Genomic DNA, 25427 nt, shown 5'->3' on the forward strand with positions numbered 1-25427 from the left:
CAGCTCACTTTCAGGACATACCAGTTTCTTCCCTCTTCTTTTTCTTTAGGCTTACAGTGCCTGGCAAAATTCAGAAGCTTTTGGTACTTAAAATGTGTACTTGGCTCAAAAGAATACACATCAGGGTCATAAAACACAACCATAAAGCTTAAAAGTGAATCCAAGATCCAAGTTCTAGAGGCTGCAATAATTTGAGGTGTATTTTCTGGCTTTCACACAGCTCACAGCTCCAGAGCTGTGAATAATATGTATGTATTTTCTCTCAGAACCTTGAAGCCTTATTATTCTATTATTTTGTATCTGCTCATGCGGCTAAGTTCAAGACCACTATGATTCTTCAGAAAACATAGAATTTTCTTTTTTTCCCCCCTACAGATATTTTGAAAATTCATACTATTTTCACCCATTTTAAAGACACTCAAATGTTTCCCTTTCAATATGAAAAATGTGTTCTTCGGTTCCAACAGTCTCCTGAATTATTTCAGCCCTGGCTTCCTCCTCTCCAAAGGTCTTTCCCTTTTCTGGAATTCCTGTTGTTTACTTATTGGACCTCCTAGATTCTTCCTCTAATTTTCTTCTCTTGGCTGTTTCTCCTCTTAATCTTTTTTGCAATACTTTCTGAGGCATTTCACTTCATTTTCCATTGAGATTTTTGTTTATGCCATTAAATCTATAAGTCCCAAAGTTCTCTTTAATCCTTTGCATGTTCCTTTAAGGACATGCAGTATCTCCTTAGGTCTCTTAAAGGACACGAAAGAAGAGCTTCTCACCAAGTGTTCTTTCTATGTATTTAGTGGATATATAATTTGTTTTGACACCAGTCTTTTACTCTGGACCCTATCCACTAACACAACCTCTTGTTGTCTGCACTTGTTTAAGAGCTGAGTTGTAGCCAGGCACCTGTGGCTCACACCTATAATCCCAGCTACCCAGGAGGCTGAGGCCTGAGGATGATGGTTTGAAGCCAGCGTAGGCAGGAAAATTCATAAACTCTTATCTCCAATTAACTACTACAAATCCGGAAGTGGAGCTGTGGCTCAGGTGCTAGAATGCCAGCCTTGCAAGAAAGAGCTAAGGGACAGTACCGAGGCCCTGAGTTCAAGCCACAGGCTGGATCAAAAAAAAAAAAAAACAGCTTGAGTTGTGGTGGTATCATGTTGATTCATAGTTTTATGGAAGGGCCATCTGGCTGGGCTGTTCACTGTGAAACCTGCTCTCACAGTAACTTTGTCTTTCTCCTTGGGCTACTTGGACTCCTCAGAAAAGGCCCTTCCAGTAGTGTATATGGAGGGAGCGGGGATTTGGCCTGAAGAGGGTCAGCTGACCCAACCGTGTGGCACATGACTACAGATCTAAGTGGGCCCTAACCGCTTCTCCAACTGCAAACCGCCTCCACTTTACCTTCAACCCCAAACTAGAGCAGCTAACACCTTCACCAAGAATTGCCAGTTATCAGAAAAGGAAAAACCTCTTTTTTGCATGAAAAGTAGATTCTAAGCCAAACCCATTAGAGAGAATTATCCTGAAGTCACACAGAGAAATATTAGAAAATATTTCATGCCCTTAAGAAGGAAGAGAAAAAAGAAGGTGTTGGAAATCTCTTGCGCCCCTGCTGAGTCACTTAGCACTTGCTAACTGGGCTGCTGTGCTAGGACCAGGGAAGTGCTGCTTTCTCCTTCCCCATTCTTTGTGTCCTTATGGACTTGTGACTTTCATTTTTAACCTCTTAAGTAGAGTTTTAGTGGGAGTCTGGCAGGAAGGAAAGTAGGACGTATAATCAATTGGCCAGCTCTTTATCAGGAACCACAAATGACATGTTGTGGGTATTCTGCGTTGAATTTAAAACACACCACAAGAAGAGGTAGGTCTCAAGCAGGAAAACAAGATTAATCTAAGAAGGCTGTTCTGCTGAGTTGTAGTCCAAAGCAGAAGTGGCCTTTCAAATACGAAATTGCCTTGTAGATCAGAGGCTTTGTTCAGCAGAAAAATCACAACACTGACTCCAACTCCACACGTCACATTTGTTATCTCACCTGATTGAAGCTCAGAGGTAGAAGCCTATGATTTAGCAGCTCAAAGCATCACCAAAAACCTGTCGACCCCATCCTTTACCCATGCCGGCCTGAACCTGTTCCTACCACCTGCCCGGGGTCTGCCAATCCTCCAGAGCTCGCTGGACCACTCTGACCCCAACCCCATACCAATAAGTTACCAGAGGCATAGTTTCCTCTCATCAGAATCCACTCACAGGGCAGAGGATGGCTCAGATTATGAAGCATCCTCCCCAACTTCATCTGCTCACAACTGGGACCCAGCTAGCAGATTCAGTCATCAAGGGGTCATTGACTATTGAGGGTTTGGCTTCATCCATGGGTTCACACACTGATGGCACGAAGAGGTGAAGGAGATGGGGTTGGGGACATGCCTTTGTAAGGTGTCTTGTCCCTCGACCCTTCCTGTTTCTGTCTGCTTCTTGGCTACCATGACGTGAGAACTCTACTCCACCACACACTTCCACCATGAGATCCTGCCTCACCTCCGTCCCAAAGCAACAGACTCAGCCTAGCATGGACTGGAAGCTCTGAAACTATGAGCCCAAAAAAGTCCTTACTTCCTTTAAATTGTTCTTTCCAGTATTTGTCACGCCAATTAAAAAACAAAACAACCTTCTTCTTGAAAGAAGGTAGACAGACACTCCAGACCTGAGTAATCCACCTGCTCCAGTTGAAGGGCTGTGTGATCTCATAAAATCATTCTCAGCATGACTATAGGAATCGGTGCTCCTTTCCCACATCAGCTCTCAGCAAGCCAATGGAAACTTCATTTTAATTACTTTACTTTTCACATTTCAATGCTTTCCACTTCTCTAGCAATGTAGCAAACATTTTACCTATATTTACAACTAGACAGAGTACCAGCATTCTCTTTGAATGGCTGGGTTTGGGAAGAGATGTAAACCTCTTATCATTTCTTTTTTTTTTTTTTTTTAATTTTTTTTTTTGGTCCGGTCGTGGGGTCTGAACTCTGGGCCTGGGAGCTGTCCCTCAGCTCTGCAGCTCAAGGCTAGCGCTCTACCACTTGAGCCACAGCACCACTTCCGGCTTTTTTCTTTTTTTGCTTATGTGGTGCTGAGGAATCGAACCCAGGGCCTCAGGCATGCAAGGCAAGCGCTCTACCACTGAGCCACCTTCCCAGCCCCTCTTATCATTTCTTAATCGATTGTAAACATAAATTTTCCTCTGAAATAATGTGGAGGCAGAAGATCAAAGTTTAATTCTATATGGACTATAGAATCGTATTACATAATGCTATTTATGCCAATCTTCCTCCTTGAATCCTACAAATTGTAGACAACTAAAAGAGAAAATGAGACTTTGGGAAAGGCAAAGCCAAAACAAAATTAGTACTAGAGATTTTTTATTTACTTATTTATTTTTTGTCAGTTGTGGGGCTTGAACTCTGGGCCTGGGCGCTGTCCCTGAGCTCTTCAGCTCAAGGCAAGCGCTCTACCACTTGAGCACAGTGCCACTTCCAGTTTTATTGTGGTTTATTGGAGATAAGTTTCACGGACTTTCCTGCCAGGGCTGACTTTGAACCATGATCCTCAGATCTCAGCCTCCTGAGTAGCTAGGATTACAGGCGTGAGCCACTGGCGCCCGCTAGAGATTTTTTATAGGCATGTATATATGTAAAACAGTAATAGGCTGCTGGGCACTGGTGGTTCATGTTTGTAATCCTAGCTGCTCAGGAGACTGAGATCTAAGGATTGAGGTTCAAAGCCAACCCAGGCAGGAAAGTCCAAGAGACTCTTATCTCTAATCAAACACCTGAAACAAAAAAGCTGGAAGGCACTGCGGCTCGAGTCCTACAGCGCCGAGCTCAAACCCCAAGACCAGCATATATGTGTGCACGCACACACAACTAGTAATAGGCCACAGAATCATAAATTTTCAGGACGAAAAATCCAATTCTTCACTCAAGATTTGAATATAAACTAATTGCTTCAGTCCACAAATTTAGTATGAAAAATATAATATTTTTTCTTCCTTGTTATCACTTGATTCTTGTAAGTGGGATGATAGAAATAACCTCAGATACTCAAGGTTTCCTTTCCATTCCTCTTCTACGCTGGCATTGTGGGGGATGAAGGCTGCTCAAAGGACGTTTGTCTTCAATGGAATTGCTCAGCGATCCAGGCAGGGTCACTAAGACATTGGCATTCTTGTCCACATCCCTGATTAGCTTCAAAGCTTCCTTTTTCTTTCATGACACTCATCTGTGATGTTCTGGCTGCCTAGACTCACTTCTGGACCCTAACTTGCAGGGGGCCCATAAAATGGGAAGTTTCCCTTTCCACTTGTACAGCTCTTCTCTTTACTGCATCCCTGGTACTTGGGCTCAGAGGCAGCCTTCAGGCCCATTCACCCAGAAAATTCAGTGACCCATATCCCCATCGCCACCTCTGAGTTGTATCTAGAACTTTGCCCTAGGGAGGGCTTCAATTCCACCCTAAATTCACATGAGACTTTCAGCTAACCCAGAGTGTCCTAACTTTAGCACTACAGATCATTTTGGACCAGACAGGTCTTTGAGGTTTCGATATACCATGTTTAGTAGCATCTCTTTAGTAATATGTCTTTGCTTTGCCAAGAGATTTGAGTAGCATGTCCTGTCTTCATAATCTTTACCAAAAACTCCCTCTTCACTGTCTCCAAGAGTCCCCTGTGATCTAAAACCTGGGCTTTGATAATAAAACCTGGGAAGAGACTCAAAGGCTTTCTGCTTTCCCTGGAAGCAATGAATGCCTTGTCTTCTCCCCTGAAGCCATGCATATAAACAGAAGCAAGGCAGAGAGAGACAAGAAAATAGATAGAAGCATGAGGAAGATGGTGGATATATGAAAAACACTATCCCAAGTGTTTTCTCAGAATGTGCACTGGTGTTCACTAGCACCTCCTCTGACTGTGTATTGCACTTTGTATATGGACAGCAACGAATAAGATCAGTTCTCTGAGTAACACTCCAAATAAATTCCAAGATCAATCTCTTTAACATACTGCATCTTATACAACACTGATCTTAGTGCTACTGTACCAGACATTGCATTAACCAGACTATCCCCGTTACCATTTACCTCTCACAACTCCACCAGTTTTACTGTTCTCTCACTTGGATTTTTCTGAAATCACAGCTCCAGGGCTTTCTGCAGATGACATATTTGGAAGGTGATCACTGAGCAAGTGGATAAACCTGGAGAAAACAAGACAAGACAGAACCCAAGACAGTGGTAGTAGCCAACAGGGGTTCAATTCCACTTAGCCTCCTGAGAACGGGCCAGATTTGGGATATGTGTTTGTTCACCGGTTCCGATGTCACATAGGGCCCAGTGTTACCCCTGGAAGGAGGGAGCTCTACCAGAAAGCTGAGAAGCTAGGCTTTGCCTGCAGCCAGACGAGTGAGCAGGGGCAGCCAGCAAAGTCCAACCACAGACATGGCTAAAACCAGATCAAAGGTGGAGTACATGAGTCTGTTTTGCAGAAAGTAAAGCGATGGCAGATACATCACCTGGCCAAGGTCTCAAGCTTGTCAGTGGTGGAGCCAGGATGGGTCAGAGCTAAGGCCCTGACCACAGTGGTATTGCCTCCACCCACACAGGAAGTCACTGCTGTCTTGAGCAGCTCTACCTGGAGATGGGCGGACCATCCAACTGAACTGGCAATCTATCTTGGTCACACTTCTTCAAATGCTGCACTTTCTCCTTGGGAATTAATTTCCTTTCCGTTGCAGGAAGAGAGAGGTGCAGATGGTACACCACTTGAGGGGAAAACACAGACCATACACCTTTTTATATTAGTTCATAAACTGCTTTTTAATTTTTATTAAAACATTCTTCAGAGTACAGAAATATACCTGTGTATATCTTGTTAGAATTAAACCATCTTGGAACATACATAAGAAATATATCCATCCAGATTCTGCTTCATCAGAATTTATTAAGCTATACATATACATTATCGGACGACACAAAAAGGATACATTTGACAGATTCCTCTAAAGCGGACAGAATTTTCTGACGGATTCTTTGCTCCCCTGCTAAAGCTGTAACGACTACAAAGGCTGTGAAAGACAGGCTGGAATGGTCACGGCATAACCAGCAGGGCCAGGAGTCACAGATGACATGCGCACGGGTGTGTGTGGGGGGGGGGGAAATGACTCAAGAGGGGTGTCAGTTCCATTTCTGCTGTGAGCAAACAACACTACAAGGTGACACACAGAGAGGAGGAGGCTCTCCCTCTCCAGGCAGGGGCCAAGACACCACACTCAAGGGAGGAAAGGAAAAGGAAACTCTTCCCACGGCTGAGCCTGGTTCCACGGATCAAGGGCCAGTGTGCGGTAAGGCAGGACGGTTAGTACAGTGAGGACACCCTCCTCCTTCCCTCCAAACCTGCTCAGGGCAGAAGACTGACTCACCAAGTGCCACTCACAAGAACAGAACAGAACACCCTAGGAAGAAGAGTAGGAAGGGCTGGCACTTGATCTGCCCTCTTGAAACGAAGTGCTGGGTTTGAATTCAGCCTGGTAGGTCAATCGCAAAGCAGACTTCCAGGACTAAGAGGCCAAAGATCCTGCCTCCCTCTTCCGCCCACTCTGGCTCCTACTGAAACACTGGGAAGGACAAATAAAATGCTCACCTGAGCTAGGTGTGCCGCTGGCATTTTATAATGCTAAGTTCTCCTGTTTGGTTCATCTGTCTGTGGGCACCACGGTCATATAACACAGTGAAAATGAGACTGGCAGTCATCTTTGCCAGGTTTTCCCCAGTCTTTGGGGAAGAATCTTTTTTTCTTTTTTCCTAAACTGAGCAGAACTAGGGTTTGAATTCAGGGCCTCATGTTTGCTAGGCAGGCAGTCTACCAGTGAGCCATGTCTCCATAACTAGAATCATTTTTTTTGCCAGTCCTTGGGCTTAAACTTAGGACCTGGGCGCTATCCCTAAGCCTCTGTGCTCAAGGCTAGCACTATCACTTGAACCAGAGTGCCACTTCTAGCTCTATCTGAGTAATTTATTGGAGATGAGAGTCTCATGGACTTTCCTGCCTGGGCTGCCTTTCAACTGTGATCCTCAGATCTTAGCCTCCTGAGTAGCAAGGATTACAGGTGTGAGCCACTGATGCCCAGCTAGAATCATGTGTTTTGTTTTTTGTAGTTTTTGTTTTTGTTTGTCAGTCATGGAGCTTGAACTCAGGGCTTAGGTACTATACCTGAGCTCTTTCACTCAAGGCTAGTGCTCTACCACTTTGGGTCAGTTCCACTTCCAGTTTCCTGATGGTTAATTGGAAATAAGAGTCTCAAGGACTTTCCTGCCAGACTAGCTTTGAACTGCAATCCTTAGATATCAACATCCTGAGTAGCTAAGACTGTAGGTGTGAGCCACTGGCACCTGGCTGGGAATCATCTTTTCTATTTCCAAAAGACCCAACTTATCTATCCCAACCTTGCATTTTTTTAGCTACCTTTGAATTACAAAAGTGTTCCTCCAAATATTTCCAATATACTTTATGGTATGCTTTATGCTTTATGAGTGTCACTTTTTTTTTGGCACCTTTCATAAAGAACCATGTGTGAAAGAAAAGCCTAGGGCCATGGGCAATTCTTAGACTGCTCCACTTCTAAGCTTCTCACTTATTTACTGGGAAAACAAGGAAAGCTTGCAGTGTTTTCCAGCCAACACTGATGGACGCTGGGCAAGGAGGGGAATTGGTGACTTGATAGTCAAGATAAGCAAAGATAAAGGTCTCCCTCAGCCCCAGTCCATAGGCACAAGGACAGGGGTAGAGAGCTGTCCTAGTTATATCCTAGAGAAAGGGAAGGAGTGAGTCAGGCAATGGTGCCTCTCAGGAAGCCATGAGGAGTGCCCTCACCCCTCTTCTCCTGGGGCCAGTACTTCTAGTTACTGGATCTACGTTACCCTAGTAGGTGTCTTATTTGTAGCCACTGCACACTATACTTATCTAGAATTTTTAAGAGTATCTTGCTCCCTTTGAGCTATCAGACCCTCTTTTACCTGTGTTCTCTGCTGAGCCCAGGAAAATGAGGAATCCCCCCCAATGCACAAGGAAATACCCACCCAGGACCTGTTCCAAGGGCCCAGGTCACACCTCACAAAGAACACAGATGAGGATGGCCATGATAAATGCATACACCCCCTCAGTAAAGGGGGCCTCCGATTTGACACAGCTTTCCCTTCCATTCAGAAGCCCTGGCCCACTGCAGTGTGTTGAGTGAGAGACCATTCAGCTCCAAAGCCAGCATGAAGGATTTAGGAATCCACCTTTGGGAAAATGCTCACTTTGTTGTGTCTGCTCATCTTCCGCTCCACCCGGCCGATCTTGGGCATCTTCGTCTGGATCAACTCTTCAGGGGTATTGCCCAAGGGGGGAAGCAGTCTCTTCTTGCTGTGCCGGGTCTCTGAGAGCCACTGAGGGGGCAACTCGAAGGGCCCAAAGCCAAACTGCAGCGAATACTTATCTGGAAAGGTCTCAGGCTCTGCAGGGGTGGCTGGGGCCACCTGGGCTATGGAGTCCGCCGAGCCCAGGGGTGGTGTTGCAGGGGATGCTCGCTGCGGCGCCGGTCCTCCTTCCAGGCAGGAGGTAAGCCCCTCTTTAGCCTGCAAGTCTCCTGGGCCTGGAAACTTGGCTTCACTCTCCTCCTCATCGTCTGTGGGCTTAAAGATCTGCTGCTGGCCGATGTGGAACATCTCAAGGAGCTGGCTGCCTGAGCGCATGCTGGGCTCTAGGCTGGTCTCGGGCACCCCAGCCCCAGTACTAACCACGTTTCGGCGACTGTACCGGTGGTGCAGCTGCACCAGGGTTCCCACCAAGCACTTGCGGACAGACTTGTTCACAGTTAGGAAGAGCACAGGGTTGGCCAGCAGAGAGACTTTGGGCAGCCAGATGGCCGTGAGCAGCAAGAAGACGGACGTGTCGGGTTCGTTGAGCACAGTCTGGTACACGACCAGGGTGGCATAGGGCACACTGCACAGGCTGAACACCATGACCATGGACAGCAGGGTGGCGTGTAGCTCCGCCTCCCGCTGGGAGGCGTAGGGGATGGAAATGGTGCTCTGCGGGGTCCGCAGCGCGGCTATGATGACCTTCTTCTTCTGGCTGGCGCTCAGCGCCCTACGGATGAGGATCAGGAAAAGGAACACCACAGCCACAGGCACGATGACCGTGGTGATGTTATAGACCAGCACATACACCAGGTGACCCAAGGAGTTGCTCCAGACTTCCGTGCAGGTGGACATGGCGTAGATGTCAGCTACATTGGTGACTGCAAACACAGGGACGCTGGCCACCACTGCATGGGCCCAGATGTACATCACCAGTTCCCGGGATTTGGCATCAGATATTTTTCTCTCCAGAGGGTAGAGGACTGAGTAATACCTATACAGAACACAAGTAATATTAACTGCACAGAGAAGCAGGCTCTTTAATTAGGAGATTCAGTGATCAAAAGTAGGCAAGAGGGTGCTTTTAGTCAGCCTAAGAAGGAACCACTAGGGGTTAGGAAGGTGGCTCAGTGGCAGAGCGCTTGCCTTGCATGCATGAGGCCCTGGGTTCAATTCCCGAGCACCACATAAACAGAAAAAGCCAGAAGTGGCACTATGGCTCAAGTGTTAGAGCGCTAGCCTTGAGCTGAAGAGCTCAGGGACAGCGCCCAGGCCCAGAGTCAAGCCCCACGACCGACCAAAAAAAAAAGAAGGAACCACTGGCACAATGCAGGAAATTCAGACCTTAGCTTTTAAGGACTCAACCCTATAATGAGAAGCACCAGTAAACCAAAAATAAAACAAAACGACAATTTTTGGAAGGAGAAAAAAAAAAGCCACATCGTCATGTAATGCTCAAGGCCCTTGGGATCAGGAAAATAATTTCATAGCTAGCCTTATAATTATTGCCACCAGAATTAAATCCCAGAGTGCCCCCAATAAAAAAGCTTTCATATCTTTCATTTCTGTCTTTCGAGTTAAGAACACAGAGTACCTTGTAAAAGTTTTACACTCACTGCACTTCAGAGAAAGTTTCAAAGCCACTGGCATAAATAAATTAGTCTACATTTAGAGCCAAAGCAGACCCAAACCATGGTCTGTGCAATGGATTATGCATTATTAATATTTAAAGATTAAGGTCTGGAGGTATAACTCACATGCTAGAGCCCAGCAAGTGCCAGGCCCTGTGTTCAAACTCTATGACACCAAGACATTTCTTTTTTAAATAAAAGTCGATAAAGCAGCTGGGTGCCAGTGGTTCACAGGTATATTCCTAGCTCCTCAGGAGGTGAGACGTGAGGATTACGGTTCCACGCCAGCTGGGACAGGAAAGCCTGTGAGACTATCTCCAATTAATTACCAAAACAGCTAGAAGTGGCGCTGTGGCTCAAGTGGCAAAGCACTAGCCTTGAGCACAAAAGTTCAGGGACAGTGCCCAGTCCTTGAATTCAAGTCCCATTATGGGCACACACACACACACACACACACAACAAAAGGATAACTTCCACGATCACAAGTGGGTCAACACAAAATGCATTAGAGAGCCCATCACAATCTAGACATCAAGACTCCTGAGTTCCAAATCACGAATGATGGCAATAAGTAAGGTATGATATTCATTTCCAAATGAAAGACCTTTTAAGCATGGTGGGGGGAGGGGAAACCCACTCATGAGGGCAACATGAGCTTTTAGAGATAAACCCCCCAGAAGAGTTCTCAGGTTAGCTGGCGGGGGCCCAACTGAGCCATTCAATCATCTGTTAAAAAAAACTCATGGTTCAGGCTGGGAAGGTGGCTCAGTGGTAGAGCGCTTGCCTTGCATGCATGAGGCCCTGGGTTCGATTCCTCAGCACCACATAAGCAAAAAGAAAAAAGCCGGAAGTGGTGCTGTGGCTCAAGTGTAGAGTGCGAGCCTTGAGCTGAAGAGCTGAGGGACAGCGCCCAGGCCCAGAGTTCAGGCCCCCTGACCGGACCCCCTCAAAAAAAACAAAAAAAAACTCACGGTTCATTCCTTTGTTTTTTTCAGAAATGTTTTCATCCTGCATCAAAGAGGCCTAATTGCAGGGCTACCAATCAGTTGAGCAATCTACTCCAAATCCCAAGCAAGCTGAAGCGACACCATGGCCCAGTAGCTCTGCCCCAGCATCCTGAACCACAGGTCTTTTCTTAAGGCTCTTATTTTCCATCACCGCTCAACCCGTCCTTTGTGAGGCTCTATTTGGGACAATTCTTTCTTTTTCAGTTGACCACCAGCAGATAAAAAAGCAGCATAGGATTAGCCACCATTTGCTCATGGTGCTTAGATCTTACCTGTCTAAGGCAATGGCCGGGAAGCTCAGGATAGTTACAGAGCAGAAGACTTTGTGCAAAAACTTGACCACCTTGCAGAAGTGAATGGTGTGGATCCACCAGCAACAGTGAGGGCTGGTGCTGAGGACAATGTCAAAGGGCACGCAGAACAGGCTGGCGCAAATTCCCGAGCAGGCCAGGTTTTTAATGAACCTATTGGTGACAGATTTGAACACAGTTGTGCGGCATGTTGACCATAACACCATGAAGTTTCCTGGCCAGATATAAAAAATAATAATAAAATTTAAATTAAAAAGACCACAAAAGGGAGAGAAAGAAAATACCGGTTAAAACAATTCAGCTTTTTATTAGCACCCATTAGCTATACAGGGGTGTTTCGCTTTGACATGTCCATGCATGCACACAATATGCCTTAATCAGACTTAGCCCCCTGATGATGGGGCTCTCAACAAGCTCCACTGTTTCATTTTCACAAAAGTGATTTATGTGTGTGTACATGTGCGTGTGCGCTGGTCCTAGGGCTTGAACTCAGGGCCTAGGCACTGTCCCTGAGCTCTTGTGCTCAAGGCTGATGCTCTACCACTTGAGTCACAGTGCCACTTCTGACTTTTTGCTGGTTAATTAGGAGAAAAGTGTCTCACAAGCTTTCTGTAGTAAAGAGGGGGAACCAACATTAAAAAGTTCACATTTCCCAGGGAAAGCTTAAATAGTTCTAAAAAGTATTCTTACTCTGATTGTTTTTAAATCATGCTCTCCTTAACAAATGCAGATAAATGTCCCAGCTACTGAGAAGCCAACACTGGATGAAAAGTGATCTTTGCTGTTGATATTGAAAGAATCATCGCCATCAACAAGGACACAAGAGAAAACCAGCTGATAATCAGACAGCGGCGTCTGGGGTTTTCAGTACACCTCGCTCTTCTTCATTGCCTAAAAATTGGGGCCTCTCCTCACTTATGAAGGGTCAATTTGCTGTAATCTATGATTAATCTATCTAATACCCACCCAACTCTGCTTAAGCTGATGGCTACTACGATGAGAAAATGGAGTTCAGCTACAATTAATTTGGTTTTCAAGCTTTTTCTTAAACGATACAGGAAGTTCAGATTAAGCAGGAACTGAATTAACAGAAGAGAGCAAGGTAGTAGGTTTATTAAAATGCATGGCGAATTTTAAGTAATTACTTTGAATGGAAAGCATCTTATGAAATCTTTATCTCCAATTTAAGCTTGGATAGCTTTTCCTTAGACTTCTCCTTTATAATAAATAATTCAGGGAAATATTAACAGCATTCATTTTTACAATACATAAAAATATATAAAGACACTCCAAGGCCAGCCTTCCCTGGTCAGCCTCTGTGAGGCCCCACAAAGACTTTTAAGCAAGTCTGCAATAAATGCACGTGGGGTTTGGCAACAATGGATTCCTAACAGTTAGGCAACTCTATAGTGTCATCCAGACTGAAAGATCTGACAAGCTGGTATCACCCCCTTAGGCCCTGGCATTACCCGCTCCCGTCAATCAACACACAGCAAGATACACACAGATGCATGAGTAAGATAAAAGATGCAGGGCCCAAAACTGACAGCCATCCTCCTTCTTTCTTAGATAAACTGAATTTTCTTTCTTTCTTTTCTTTTTTTTTGGGTCCGGTTGTGGGGCCTGAACTCTGGGCCTGGCCGCTGTCCCTCAGCTCTTCAGCTCAAGGCTGTATCTTGAGACACAGCACCACTTCTGGCTTTTTTCTTTTTGCTTATATGTTGCTGAGGAATGGAACCCAGGGCCTCATGCATGCAAGGCAAGCGCTCTACCACTGAGCCACCTTCCCAGCTCTGAATCTTCTTTCTATATAAATCAACTAGAATGTTTTCCTGACTTCCCAAGGGACTTGAATCTCTGATCTCTCCCCGAAAGGCGTATTACTCCCTGAAAAGCTATGCAAAGACTCTCAGAACTGGCCCTAAATGACAATCTTTAATAACCACAGGTTCTGCAGTGTGAATAGTTTGCCCCCACCAGAAATTGAGTTAAGGTTTGATCCCCAAGGCAATCATTTTGAGAGATACTGGCACCTTCAAGAGGTGATTAGCAATGGAGAGAAGAATGAGGGGAGGGACAATATAGACATAATTCTTATTGTATATACATGAAAATGGAACTCGTAGGACTGGGATACATGGTGGAGAGAAAAATGGCAGGGGTGATACTGGTTAAGATGCATTTTTCAAATGAATTGACATGCTGAGTTGAAACCCCTTTTTACAACTATTAAAAAGATAACAAGGGGAAATGAGGTCATTAAGAGGACGGATGCTCTCCTGCTTGAGAATGGCTCTTACCAGACTGGATTGGCTGTGAAATGAGCCTGGTGCCTCCCCTGTCTGGCACATACGCTTCTCTTCCTATGCATCTGCTTGCCCTTCTGCTTCCCACAAGAGCCGAAGCCTCACGAGGCTTCACCAGAAGCCACGCAGATGCCAGTGCCATGCACCTGGACTGCTGGCCTCTGCAACTCCAAGCTAAATAAGCTGCTTTATAGCAACAGGAAATGGGTTAAGCCAACAGGTATATGGAGAAAGCTTCCAGGGAAAGAAGGAAAGATGTAGTCACACTTTCTCCGGCATCAAATGTGCTTCCCTTGGGTCAGCAGCCTAACAAGCCATGCTTGATTGGATGCAGGTCTCATCGGCTGGGCTGCCATCCCTGATACCAGACCCCAGACATTCTGCAAAATTACATTTAGTCCAGAGGGCTTCTTTCTCCCATGGCACATTGTAAGGTTAAGAGTATAAGGCATGTAAAGAACCTTATCTGAGCTAGACATCACGATGCATGCCTGTAATCCTAGTATGAGAGCTTGTCTCAAACACTCAGAAAAAAAAAGTCCTTATCTGAAAATTCTGTTATTTCCTTCTTTAGCACGACCATTGTAGAACTAGGAATTGCTTCATACATGTGGTGTTTAATATGACTAAGAGAATCTTTGGAACTTTTCATGAACTGTTTTCTGGGTCCACCTATGTATGATGACCTTTCGTCCACAAGATGAATGTTTACTGTCTCCACTGCCAACACGGTGTCAGAGCAGCGTGGAGAGACAGGCGCTCAGCGATCAGCGATGACACACCGCGCTCTACTCTAATTAGCCAATGAACGAACACGGAATACACATGCATTCCATTCTCCTCCTCCCTCTGTTCCAGAAACTGTAATTACGCAGTTGGAAAGGGAAACATTTCCAAGGGCCTGAAAGGTAACAGAAGTAGAGGATTAAGAGAGGAAAGTGAACTCCATCCTGCTTCTCCACCAGCACCCAGGAACACTGACATGAGTTACACAAACAAGAGTTTGGAGATGGAAGCCCCTTCGTCCTGTAAGATTTGGCAAATCTGACCATGCCAGTAATAATGGAACATTCACAGTTGAGAGGAGAGTTTGGGAGGGGAGGCGGCAGGAGCAGGAATGGCAGTAATTCTAGCAGGTTCTAGGCTACCTTCACACTCCCGGGGAGATTTTCCTTTCAGCAAAGCTTCCGCGCGTCCTTCCCCACGTTCTTCTGTCCCCAAAAGGAAGGCCAACAGGAGAGGGGAATTTGTAGAATAAGGCACAGGGAGCCAGGGCAACAGAAGGAGCAAGAATTGGAGATGGCAGATTCAGGACATAACAAGAGAGAGATGGCCCAGACAGGGAAGGTTCTGGAAGGAAGTGATAGTGTTAAGGTCAGAGCAAGATCAAGACTACAACATAAGCAGCAGTGAAAGGCTGAATTACAATACAAAACCCATGGGAGTCCACTGATAAAATGAAGAATGTGGAACAAATACCCCAAACACCAGGAGCCAAGAACTCTCTGGAAGGAGGTTAGAAGGGCAGAGTAAGCAACAGAATGGACTGGAAAAGCAGTAACTCAGGAGCTGGATAACTAACCCACTTGATCTACCAGTCACAACTTGGAGATTATTCTTCTTGAGATGTATTTAAGATCCTTGTTGATGTGACATGATTTTAAAAGTACTTACCCTAATGAAAGGCACAAAGGTGGGCAGAAAGAGTACTTTTTGTGAAAAGCAAACCCTAACCTTTTTCTTTCTCTTTTCCTCTTCTGCCCTAATACACATAGTAACAAATATGGGGCTGGTAAGGTGGCCCAGTGGTAGAGCGCTTGCCTTGCATGCCTGAGGCCCTGGGTTCGATTCCTCAGCACCACATAAACAAAAAGAAAAAAGCCAGAAGTGGCGCTGTGGCTCAAGTGGTAGAGCGCTAGCCTTGAGCTGAAGAGCTGAGGGACAGTGCCCAGGCCCACAGTTCAGGCCCCACAACTGGACCCCCCCCCAAAAAAAAATACCACTTGATAAGTGAAAGACAGAAAGAGAAGACGGAAAATATTGACAAACAGTATGGGGAAACCAGGTACCAGTGGCTCACACCTGTAATCCTGGCTTCTCAGGAGGCTGAGATCTGAGGATTAGGGTTAAAAGTTAGTCTGGGTAGAAAAATCCCCATGAGACTCTTATCTCCAATTAACCTCGCAAAAACTGGAAGTGGAGCTGTGGCTCTAAGTGATAGAAATGCTAGCCTTGAGCAAAAGAGATCAGGGGACAGCTCCCAGGCCCTGAGTTCAAGCCCTACAACCAATCAAAACCAAAAACAAAACAGTAGGGAAAATTATTTTAGGTGCACTTTTCTCCATGCTAGGCCTGATTTTGTATATACATTTGCCACTGACTACTTAAAACAACAGAGACTTTTTGTGCCTGAATCTGTCTTGCTCACAATGCTGAAAATTGGACAAAAGGTTTCCGTGCTTTGCATTATTTTCTAAGAATACAGGATTCGTGATGATAGTGGACACGGTGTCTACATTTCCCCTCTAATATTAGTTGATTTGAATAACACTGAGTTATTTACCATGCAATGTTCCTGCTAGTTCAAAATAAAACCAGCATATAATACTATTAGCCTGTTTGAAGCACTGAAATCAATGAGAAAATATGACCTCACATCTTCCCATTAGAAAACAAAAGGCATGGAGACATTTCTTCAATCCTGGGAGACTGATTTTCTACTTCATGGGTTTGTAAAATGCTGGTTTTCACAGTGCAGTCAACGTCACAGATGTAGTGTGGATGAAGCAGATGAGACAAAGTTGAGAATCTGTTCACAGTTTGCATTATTCTGTGCTTCTCATAGTGGGTATGCAAATACTATGGCTGAAAAGAGACTGTTAGCTTGTCATGAAATATAAGCACGTATGTAAAGATAAGAGACATATTGCCTTGAAAACTGTTAATTTGCCAATAATGAACTTTCCAGTAGTGAGCTTTGTCCTGTATCCCCAGGACAGAGCGAAAATGCCGGTGGGATCTCCAGGCACCACTGTAGGTGTGTACTCCTGCCTTCATCCCGTCATTAAGTGATTTTATTTTTTTTGGGGGGGTCCAGTTGTGGGGCCTGAACTCTGGGCCTGGGTGCTGTCCCTCAGCTCTTCAGCTCAAGGCTAGCGCTCTACCACTTGAGACACAGCGCCACTTCCGGCTCTTTTCTTTTTGCTTATGTGGTGCTGAGGAATCGAACCCAGGGCCTCAGGCATGCAAGGCAAGTGCTCTACCACTGAGCTACCTTCCCAGCCCTGGTAAGTGATTTTGATGGTGTGCACACCACCTGTGAGCTGGGAAGACCCTGGCTGTGTACCTGAAGGAAACATCAGCAGTCGAGCCCCATGAAGTGAAGCACTCAGCCTCCCCGCACCAGCCTGGTGCATCGGGGTGGTTAAAAGCGGGTTTCCAGCCCCCTCACGCCCTCCTGTGCCCGCAGCCCTGGACAGCATCTTCACAACAACTTTATGAGACCTGGAGCTAGGGACACCCCCCACAAGCTGCTCCCACATCCTTGAGCTATAGAAACCCAGATGAGAAAATAGTGCTGCCTTAAGCTGTACAGAGTGAGACCCACTCCTCAGACGCCCCTCAGAGCTCTGCCCCGCTTCTCTTATACGTGGAAATGGGAATGTTAACTTTACCTTCAAAGGCTGCTCCTCACATGAAATTATGTATAAAAACTGACAAACACTTCCCCACACAGGGTGTTAAAATAACTTTGATGTCACGGAAGCATCGTTTGTGAACTTTCTCTCATGGACCACCAGCTATGAACTAGTGAAATTCAACCGCAGGAATCCTGCTTAAAGGCACCACATGTTCACTAAGCAAGTACAGAACCTTCTTCGGTGGCTTAGCTGTTAGTCACCCTTCCTTGAAGAAAAGTAAACACAAAAATCCTGAAAACTTCTCTCCTAGACGTAGCTCTGTTAACATCTGAAGTCAAAATACCTGTTTGCTCTCTGACTCTGAGATATGTCATAAACACCAAAAACTTTAAGGATTAATAGTTCTTGGGCTGGGAAGGTGGCTCAGTGGTAGAGCGCTTGCCTTGCATGCCTGAGGCCCTGGGTTTGATTCCTCAGGACCACATAAGCAAAAAGAAAAAAGCCAGAAGTGGCGCTGTGTCTCAAGTGGTAGAGCGCTAGCCTTGAGCTGAAGAGCTGAGGGACAGCGCCCAGGCCCAGAGTTCAAGCCCCACAACCGACAAAAATAAAAAAATTTAAAAAAAAAAGGGAAAATATATTTGTTCACATACACAACACACACAGCACTGACACACGCACCTCCACTTCTAGCCAGTAGAATATATTGCTGAAAATGTCAACCTTAGAAGTTGATTTTTCTGGGCTGGGAAGGTGGCTCAGTGGTAGAGCGCTTGCCTTGCATGCTTAAGGCCCTGGGTTTGATTCCTCAGCACCACATAAGCAAAAAGAAAAAAAAAAAGCCAGAATTGGCGCTGTGGCTCAAGTGGTAGAGCACTAGCCTTGAGCTGAAGAGCTGAGGGACAGCGCCCAGGCCCAGAGTTCAGGCCCACGACTGGACCCTCCCCCCCCCCCCCAAAAAAGTTGATTTTTCTGTTTGTTGTTAAACTATAAAACTCTTGGAGTTGGGGTGCGGTGTTTTGTTTGTTTTGGGGGGGTTGGTCCCTCAAGACCTGTCGGGGTTTTTTTGTTTGTTTGTCTGGGGGGAGGGGTGGTCCCTCAAGACCTGGGGGTGGAGAGACAGTGCGTTGATAGATTTCCAACTGTCACAGCCAACAGAAACATCTTTGACTAGGGCAGGTAGGTGTCAGTGAGAAGAGGTAGGAGGAAAACCCTAGCTCAGGGCCTGGCGGGCACCTTGCTGACACCAATGCCTGTCCTGGAAGGAGACCCAAGAGAGGCAAAGACACGGAGTGGAGGGCTGATGGGTGCTCACACGCCTTGTTCCACAGCCAGTCTGCCGAGGGCCAGTGCCTGAGGAGCTTGTGTTTCCTTCCTGGCTCTCGGAACTGGCATAAATGTAAGAGCTGGTCTCCTGAAGCGGGAAGGGCAGCCAACAGGGACCACGGAGGGGGAGAAGACAGCCTCAGTCTGAGCTTCCCCAGCAGGGACTGACGGTGCCAGACGCTGTATCTTGCAATGCACCCAGGGAGCAGGCTAAGTAATCAGAAAAGTGTGATTTTCCTCTGCTCTAATAAAAAAGCCTGCCCTTGTTATAAAGTGCCAGAAGAATCAATAAGAAGTTAAAGGAGACACGGGCCTGCACCACAGGTAAAGCAGAAGTAACAAACTAATACTGCTTCTTCTGGGATTTGCAGCTGAGGGCAGAGGTTCCTTGACCTGGATAAGTACATAGCAAATCTCCCTTCTCTGCCCTTAATGCAGACCAGTTATCCAGGCAGACAGAACACACTAAGGCTGGACAGAAGATTCTACCAGCAGGCAGTTAGTAGGCATTTACCCAACTCTTCAATCTGTTTTTTTCAGTCCTTGCCTCTATCATTCAATCTTGGCAAGGACACCAAGAGATAGGTCCTGCAGAGCTCTGTTTACAGATGAGCACACTGAGGCAGGGAGATGCGAGCAATTTACCAACAGTTACAGAAGCAAGCCGTGGAGCTAGAATGCAAAGCCGTCAATGGGAGCCCCACAGCACCACCCTACCTGGTCACAAAGAGACCACTCAACTCCTGACAGTACAACCTGATTCTGTGAAGAAAAGACCAGAGGCGTGTCCCTGAAAAGCATCTAGACCCACTCGGGTAGATTCCAGTTAAAAAACAAAACAAAACAAAACAGGTTTTGGTTGGCGCCATGGTATCGGGAGTGATCCCATGCTTAGCCCCACACCTAGGAGTTTCGGAACCTGAGGTGCTGAGGTGAGTCTGGGTGTGCATGCTGGGAGAGAGGCTCATGCCTTACGTCCCAGTCCTTCTCTGGAGTCCTTCCTGCACCACTGGTGGTGCTGAACAGGAAGCACCAGGATGAGGGAAACTAGGGGGCCTACTTAGAGAAAAAACTCCCCGGAGGAAAGCAGGTGACTATCCCAGGTGAAATGTGTCCGTCTGTCTGCACATACCACAGAAACCAGCAATGCAGTCATATGCCTAGGCCCTGCAGCTTCCTACATGAAGTACCCCTTGGACAGGGCTTATTTAATTAAACTTTCTGGTTTGAACAAGAAGATGTACCAGAGCTATCTTAAATCTTTTGAGTGTTTACTGGGCCCGAACTCAAATATTGGAATAAGAGACCTCAGTGTACAATTTAACTGTACAGAAGCAGTGAACATGGCTTCAAAGATTTTACGAAGCTATGAAGCCAGTCTTCCCCAGATACAGCAAGTAGATCTGGACTTGTCCAGGCCTCTGTTCACCACTGCTGCATTACTTTCAGCATGCAAGATTCTAAAGCTGAAAGTGGATAAAAACAAAATGGCAGCCACTTCAGGTGTAAAGAAAGCTATATTTGATCGACTGTGTAAACAAAGAAGATTGGACAGCAGATGGACAAGGTACCTGGAGACTTGGGTAGTCCACCAAGGAAGAAAAAGAAGATGGTTGAACCACCAGCTACGAAAATAGAGAAGGTAAAAGACATCCAACATAAACTACAAAAAGATGAAGATCTGACACAAGATTATGAAGAATGGAAAAGGAAAATTTTGGAAAGTGCTGCCAAGGCTCAAAAGACAACAGCAGAGTGACTTCTACTTCCAGAATAGTATCTGCTTCTGTTAGATAGTAAACCATACCCCAGGAAGATCTGAGGGCTTTGATGAAATTGGTTTGAACTTTCAGAACGTTACTCACCATTGCCTTAGTAGCAATGAAACCAGAACACTGACAAGTTCTGGACAATGGACTGGCTTTTGACATGAGAACATTACATCAATCACAGTGTCTGACATACTCTCGGCTCCACAAGTCTATGCTGGAATTGGAAGTCATATTTTCTGTTTTAAACTAATGACAATCTGGTTTTACCCTGAATACATATTTTAGGCTGAATGGAGTCTTACAGGTTTTACTTACTTTTTTTCAGTAAAATTTTTTGGTTTATCTCAATTTAAAAAAAAAAAAACAAAAAACATGTTTGTGAGGAAGCCATGAAAACAGAGTCCAGAAGTCCTCTGGGAAGATGGACATACAGGAGGTAAAGAGGTTATAGGGGCCTGCTGTCCAGTCTAGGAAAGCTAAATAGAGCGACAGTACCAATCCTAGAAAAGAAGGCTGGGCCTCACATACCGGAAAGAGCCTGAGAGCCTAAGCTGTCTCCAGACGCTGGTCACAAGTAAGAATGAAAACAGCTACTTCAGGCAGATCCCTATGATCTCATTTGTTGTGACTGCGTTCTCTGTAAGAAAACATACAGGCTTAGTGCTCTGACTTTGTTAGTGCTGTTCCGTGCCACCTAAGCACCTGGCTACCTAACTTTATAGCTCTAATAAGAAAACATTAAACATTCCCCCTCCAGTCTAGAGCTGATCCATCGCTAGTCCCTGTCCCTTGGGACAAGGGTGTACAGACAGACACCTGGTCCAAACATGCCCAGCTGGCCCCTGGGCTGGTAGCTTTTCAATTGCTTGATGACCCTCTCCCTCTAAGTTGTTATACTACCCAAGGCTATTATTTAAATTTAACCCCAGGATGGATAATTAAGATAGTTTGACAGTAGATCTCAACTTCTCTGTCTAGAATGACTCAACTTGACATATTCTTTTATTAAATCTAACATGCCTATTATGCTAGGTCAGGTTTATTTTTTTCTGTCGCTACCAGGGTTTGAACTCAGGGTTTTGTGCTTGTAAGGCAGGGGCTCAATTGAGTCACACCTTCAGCAGATAACTTTGTATTCCTCATAAATGCCTGTGTTATAATTACACACATTCCCAATCAGTCAGATAATAACCCTTGTTATGGCTACTAGTGTAATTTATACAACTCAAACTAGCACATGTGCATTCTGTATCTTAAGATACAGAAGTGCTAGTTCTGGGAAGGTGGCTCAGTGGTAGAGTGCTTGCCTTGCATTCATGAGGCCCTGGGTTCAATTCCTCAGCACCACATAAGCAGAAAAAGCCAGAAGTGGTGCTATAGTTCAAGTGGTAGAGCGCTCGCCTTGAGCTGAAGAGCTGAGGGACAGCGCCCAGGCCCAGAGTTCAGGCCCTAGGACCGACAAAAAACAAAAAACACAAGTGCTATAAAGAAAGTGCTCTGAGAACAGAGTATCATTACTTGGTATTTTAATAACACTCTCCATAATCCAATTTAAGATGTTAGAATCCCAATGACTCAACTAAGAGTCATTGTGGAGTGTGGTGGCTGGTCTCAGGTTGAGACTAGCATGGGTAACACAGCAAGATCCGATCTCCAAAAACAGAAGAAAAAAAAAACATTAAAAACTACCATCAATTCGTATTAACTAACCATATAAATGAACTGTGCATAAGATAATACCAAAGGAAAAAGTTGTTGTCAAACAGGTATTTAATGCTTGAATTCAGGGCTCTAAACTAAGCATCAGGTTTACTGAAACAAAGAAAACAAAATCGAAATGAGTTGACCGGTGTGTTGGGCACATTGCTTGCTAAATGGATCCCAATCATCTGCTGGGGAACTATGTAGAAACTTGGGATGCTGAGAGAAAGCAGGGCCCAACTACCTGGAGGGACTGCAGCAACACCAGAGGAAAGTTTGGCTGGAAAGGTGTAGGCCAGCCAGTCTCAGGCAGACCCCAGGAGGGGCAGGACAGGAGAGGGAGCAGTCTGGGGATGCAGACGCAGAGCAGACGCAGAGCAGACGCAGCGCAGACGCAGCAATGGCAAAGAGCTGAGCACAGCCAGAGGGCAGAGTGACTTTGGGAAAATAAAATTATTGTCAACAGACCAAGTGTCAATTAAAAAGTCAGTGCACTCTGTGTGCTCAGTGTCAATGGCTGGCGCTCTGCAAACAGCAAAGGCAAAAACGCCCACAAGTTACAGAGATTTAAATTTCAGCAATGCTTTCTCAATTCTAAGACACTCTATTGACTTAAATAACACTGTGATGTTAAAACACAACCCAATTTAAGAAATAATAGTACCCAGGGCCAGAGAGATGGAGGTAGGAGGGTTATAAATTCTAAGCCAGCTTATAATTTCTAAGTCAGAGGCTACCTACCAAGACCCTGCTTTAAAAACAAAATCAAAAACAAAAGAAGAAAGGAAAGGAGGGAGGGAGGGAAGAAGGGAAGAAGGAAAGGAAGGAATCTCTCCCCAAATCCATGTGCATGGCACACATCCATGTGCATGGACCCTGGAGCCTCATCAGCACAGCAGCACACACACGTGTGCACACTACAGTCCAGCCTGTTGAGTGGATGGAGCTATCAAGAATCTCCTGGCTTCTGTACACATTATTTAGTTGGGCTGGAATGGGCTCTGCTTTTCTGGAGCCCTTTGCCTATTAAAACTCCTCCCCATCCGTCAACATTCAAGGCCCACATATCTCCTGAATGCCTTTCTTGAGTATCCAGGTAGAATGTACATTTCTTCCTGTGCGCTACAGCAGCCTCTCCACATCCCACCCTACCTTGTTGGCCTGTCTGTTCATTCCACTAGCCTGAGTCCTACTGGGCAGACACTGAGATTCTACCTCCATACCTAGAGAAATCTCTGGGCACCATTGGGACAAAGGGCCATTATTCTGCTATCTACTACTTCCAGCAAGAGATGTGCATATACATAAGAGAAATGAAGATATACCACACAGAAAATTACACAGGGAAGTTTATAGCGCACTATTTGTAACAGCTAACCTGGATATTTAGTAAAAAACAAAGAAAATGTAGTATATCCATTCAATGAAATATTTGGCTATAAAAAATGAAGCAGGGGGCTGGGAAGGTGGCTCAGTGGTAGAGCGCTTGCCTTGCATGCCTGAGGCCCTGGGTTCGATTCCTCAGAACCACATAAGCAAAAAGAAAAAAGCCAGAAGTGGCGCTGTGGCTCAAGTGGTAGAGCACTAGCCTTGAGCTGAAGAGCTGAGGGACAGCGCCCAGGCCCAGAGTTCAGGCCCCACGACCAGACCCAAAAAAAAAAAAAGAAAAAAATGAAGCAGTGTTGTTGTTGGTTTTGCTCTTTTTTTTTGTTTTGTTTTGTTTTTTTAGTGAGGCAAAGGGGATGCAAAAAGGGACAAATGCTGTCATAGTATTCACAATATACTAAGTGGAAAATGAAACTAGGGTAAAGTGAAAGAAAGAAATGAAACTAACCCCTCTGCACAACACCTTAATAACAATAAAATCACATTTTTATAAAATGGAGTACGACAGAGACCACAACACGGAAGAACAGGAGGCTCTGTGAAGAAGCAGTAACAAAAGAGCACACATCGCATAACTGCATTTGAAACGGCCATAATAAACAACGCCTTAGAGGCAGAAAGCAGACTGCTGATTACCTAGGGCTCAGAGGAAGAGAATATTGGAGAAAACAACGGTGCTAATGAAATGTCCTTTCTGGAGCAATAAAGTATTCTAAAATTGATTGTAGCAATAGCTTCACAACTCTGAAATGTGGAGGAAAAACACTGAACTGTACACTCTACAAAGGTGAATCATATGACAAATTATATACCAATAAAGTTATCTTTTAAAAAGTGGGTATGTTTCTGAAATGAGGGAAGCCCTCATATATAGTCAGTGACATCTCCTGTAAAAGTGGCTTTGAACTGACTGTCCTTCAGGGAATGTAGTCTCCCTAATAAGACAGAGTAAAAGGCAACTGGCACAGAAATGCGTCTGGTCCCTAAGACACCAGCCCCAATTTCATGCACCAGGGGAACTCACACTGCTGCCCTCCTAGGCAGAGCCCACCATTCCCCAGGAATGGGCTGCCATTAACCACAGGAAGTGTGTTGTTCTGAGGATCTCTCCCTCTTCCCTCCTCCTCTTTCTCCCCCCTCTCACTTACACTTTCTCTCTCTCTCACACACACACAGACACACACAGCCCATTTTCTAATTCTCCCTAGATATAGTATGAGCACTTTTTCCACTACCTCTTTCACAGTTCAGCAAATAGCTTATTCATTTTGCTAAAAGCAAGCTGGTTGTAAACGACTAATAGCAAATCACAGGCCTAAGTAGAACCTCAAGCCTAGCATACCCAATTCTCTGACTTAAAACCCAAAGAGTACAGGGGCTGGGAAAGTGGCTCAGTGGAAGAGCGCTTGCCTTGCATGCATGAGGCCCTGGGTTCAATTCCTCAGCACCACATAAGCAGAAAAGGCCAGAAGTGGTGCTGTGGCTCAAGTGGTAGAGCGCTAGCCTTGAGTTGGAGAGCTGAGGGACAGCGCCCAGGCCCAGAGTTCAAGCCCCAAAACCAACCAAAAAGAAAAAGAAAAAAAGAAAAGAAAAGAAAAAGCTGGAAGTGGCACTGTGGCTCAACTGGCAGAGTGCTAGCCTCAAGAAAAAGAAGCGTAAAGGATGTATTTAGCCTCAAGACACTCAATATACCTGTCAGTGAGGCTATTCACTGACCCCAGAATGAATCACATAGTCTCGGGATCATACTATAAAACCAATGCATAGAGAGCAAGAAATCTTCCAGATGGTTCCCATGGGAACAGTGGGAGCCTTCACCCCCACCCTCACCTCATATGCCCTGCCTCCACCTCTAACCTTATAGTAGAAAAGAGAGGTCAGGTGGAATAGGGTAAAA

General features: G+C 45.4%; 1 protein-coding gene and 1 pseudogene across 1 annotated transcript in view; one reads left to right on the plus strand and one right to left on the minus strand.

Moving 5' to 3' along the window:
- Positions 1 to 7411: 7411 nt before the first annotated feature.
- Positions 7412 to 25427, minus strand: part of Gpr176 (G protein-coupled receptor 176) — a 47865-nt gene continuing 29849 nt past the window's right edge. Inside the window, exons 2-3 of the mRNA XM_042687411.1 lie at positions 11363 to 11615; positions 7412 to 9446 (exon numbers count right to left, since the gene is read on the minus strand). Of these exons, the coding sequence (XP_042543345.1) occupies positions 8321 to 9446; positions 11363 to 11615 (1379 nt within the window). The 3' untranslated portion in view covers positions 7412 to 8320. The remainder of the gene's footprint in view (positions 9447 to 11362; positions 11616 to 25427) is intronic.
- LOC122114335 lies at positions 19539 to 20440 on the plus strand (annotated as a pseudogene).

Source organism: Dipodomys spectabilis, unplaced genomic scaffold (genome assembly GCF_019054845.1).
Source record: "Dipodomys spectabilis isolate Male_0828 unplaced genomic scaffold, ASM1905484v1 ptg000108l, whole genome shotgun sequence".
NCBI lineage: Eukaryota > Metazoa > Chordata > Mammalia > Rodentia > Heteromyidae > Dipodomys > Dipodomys spectabilis.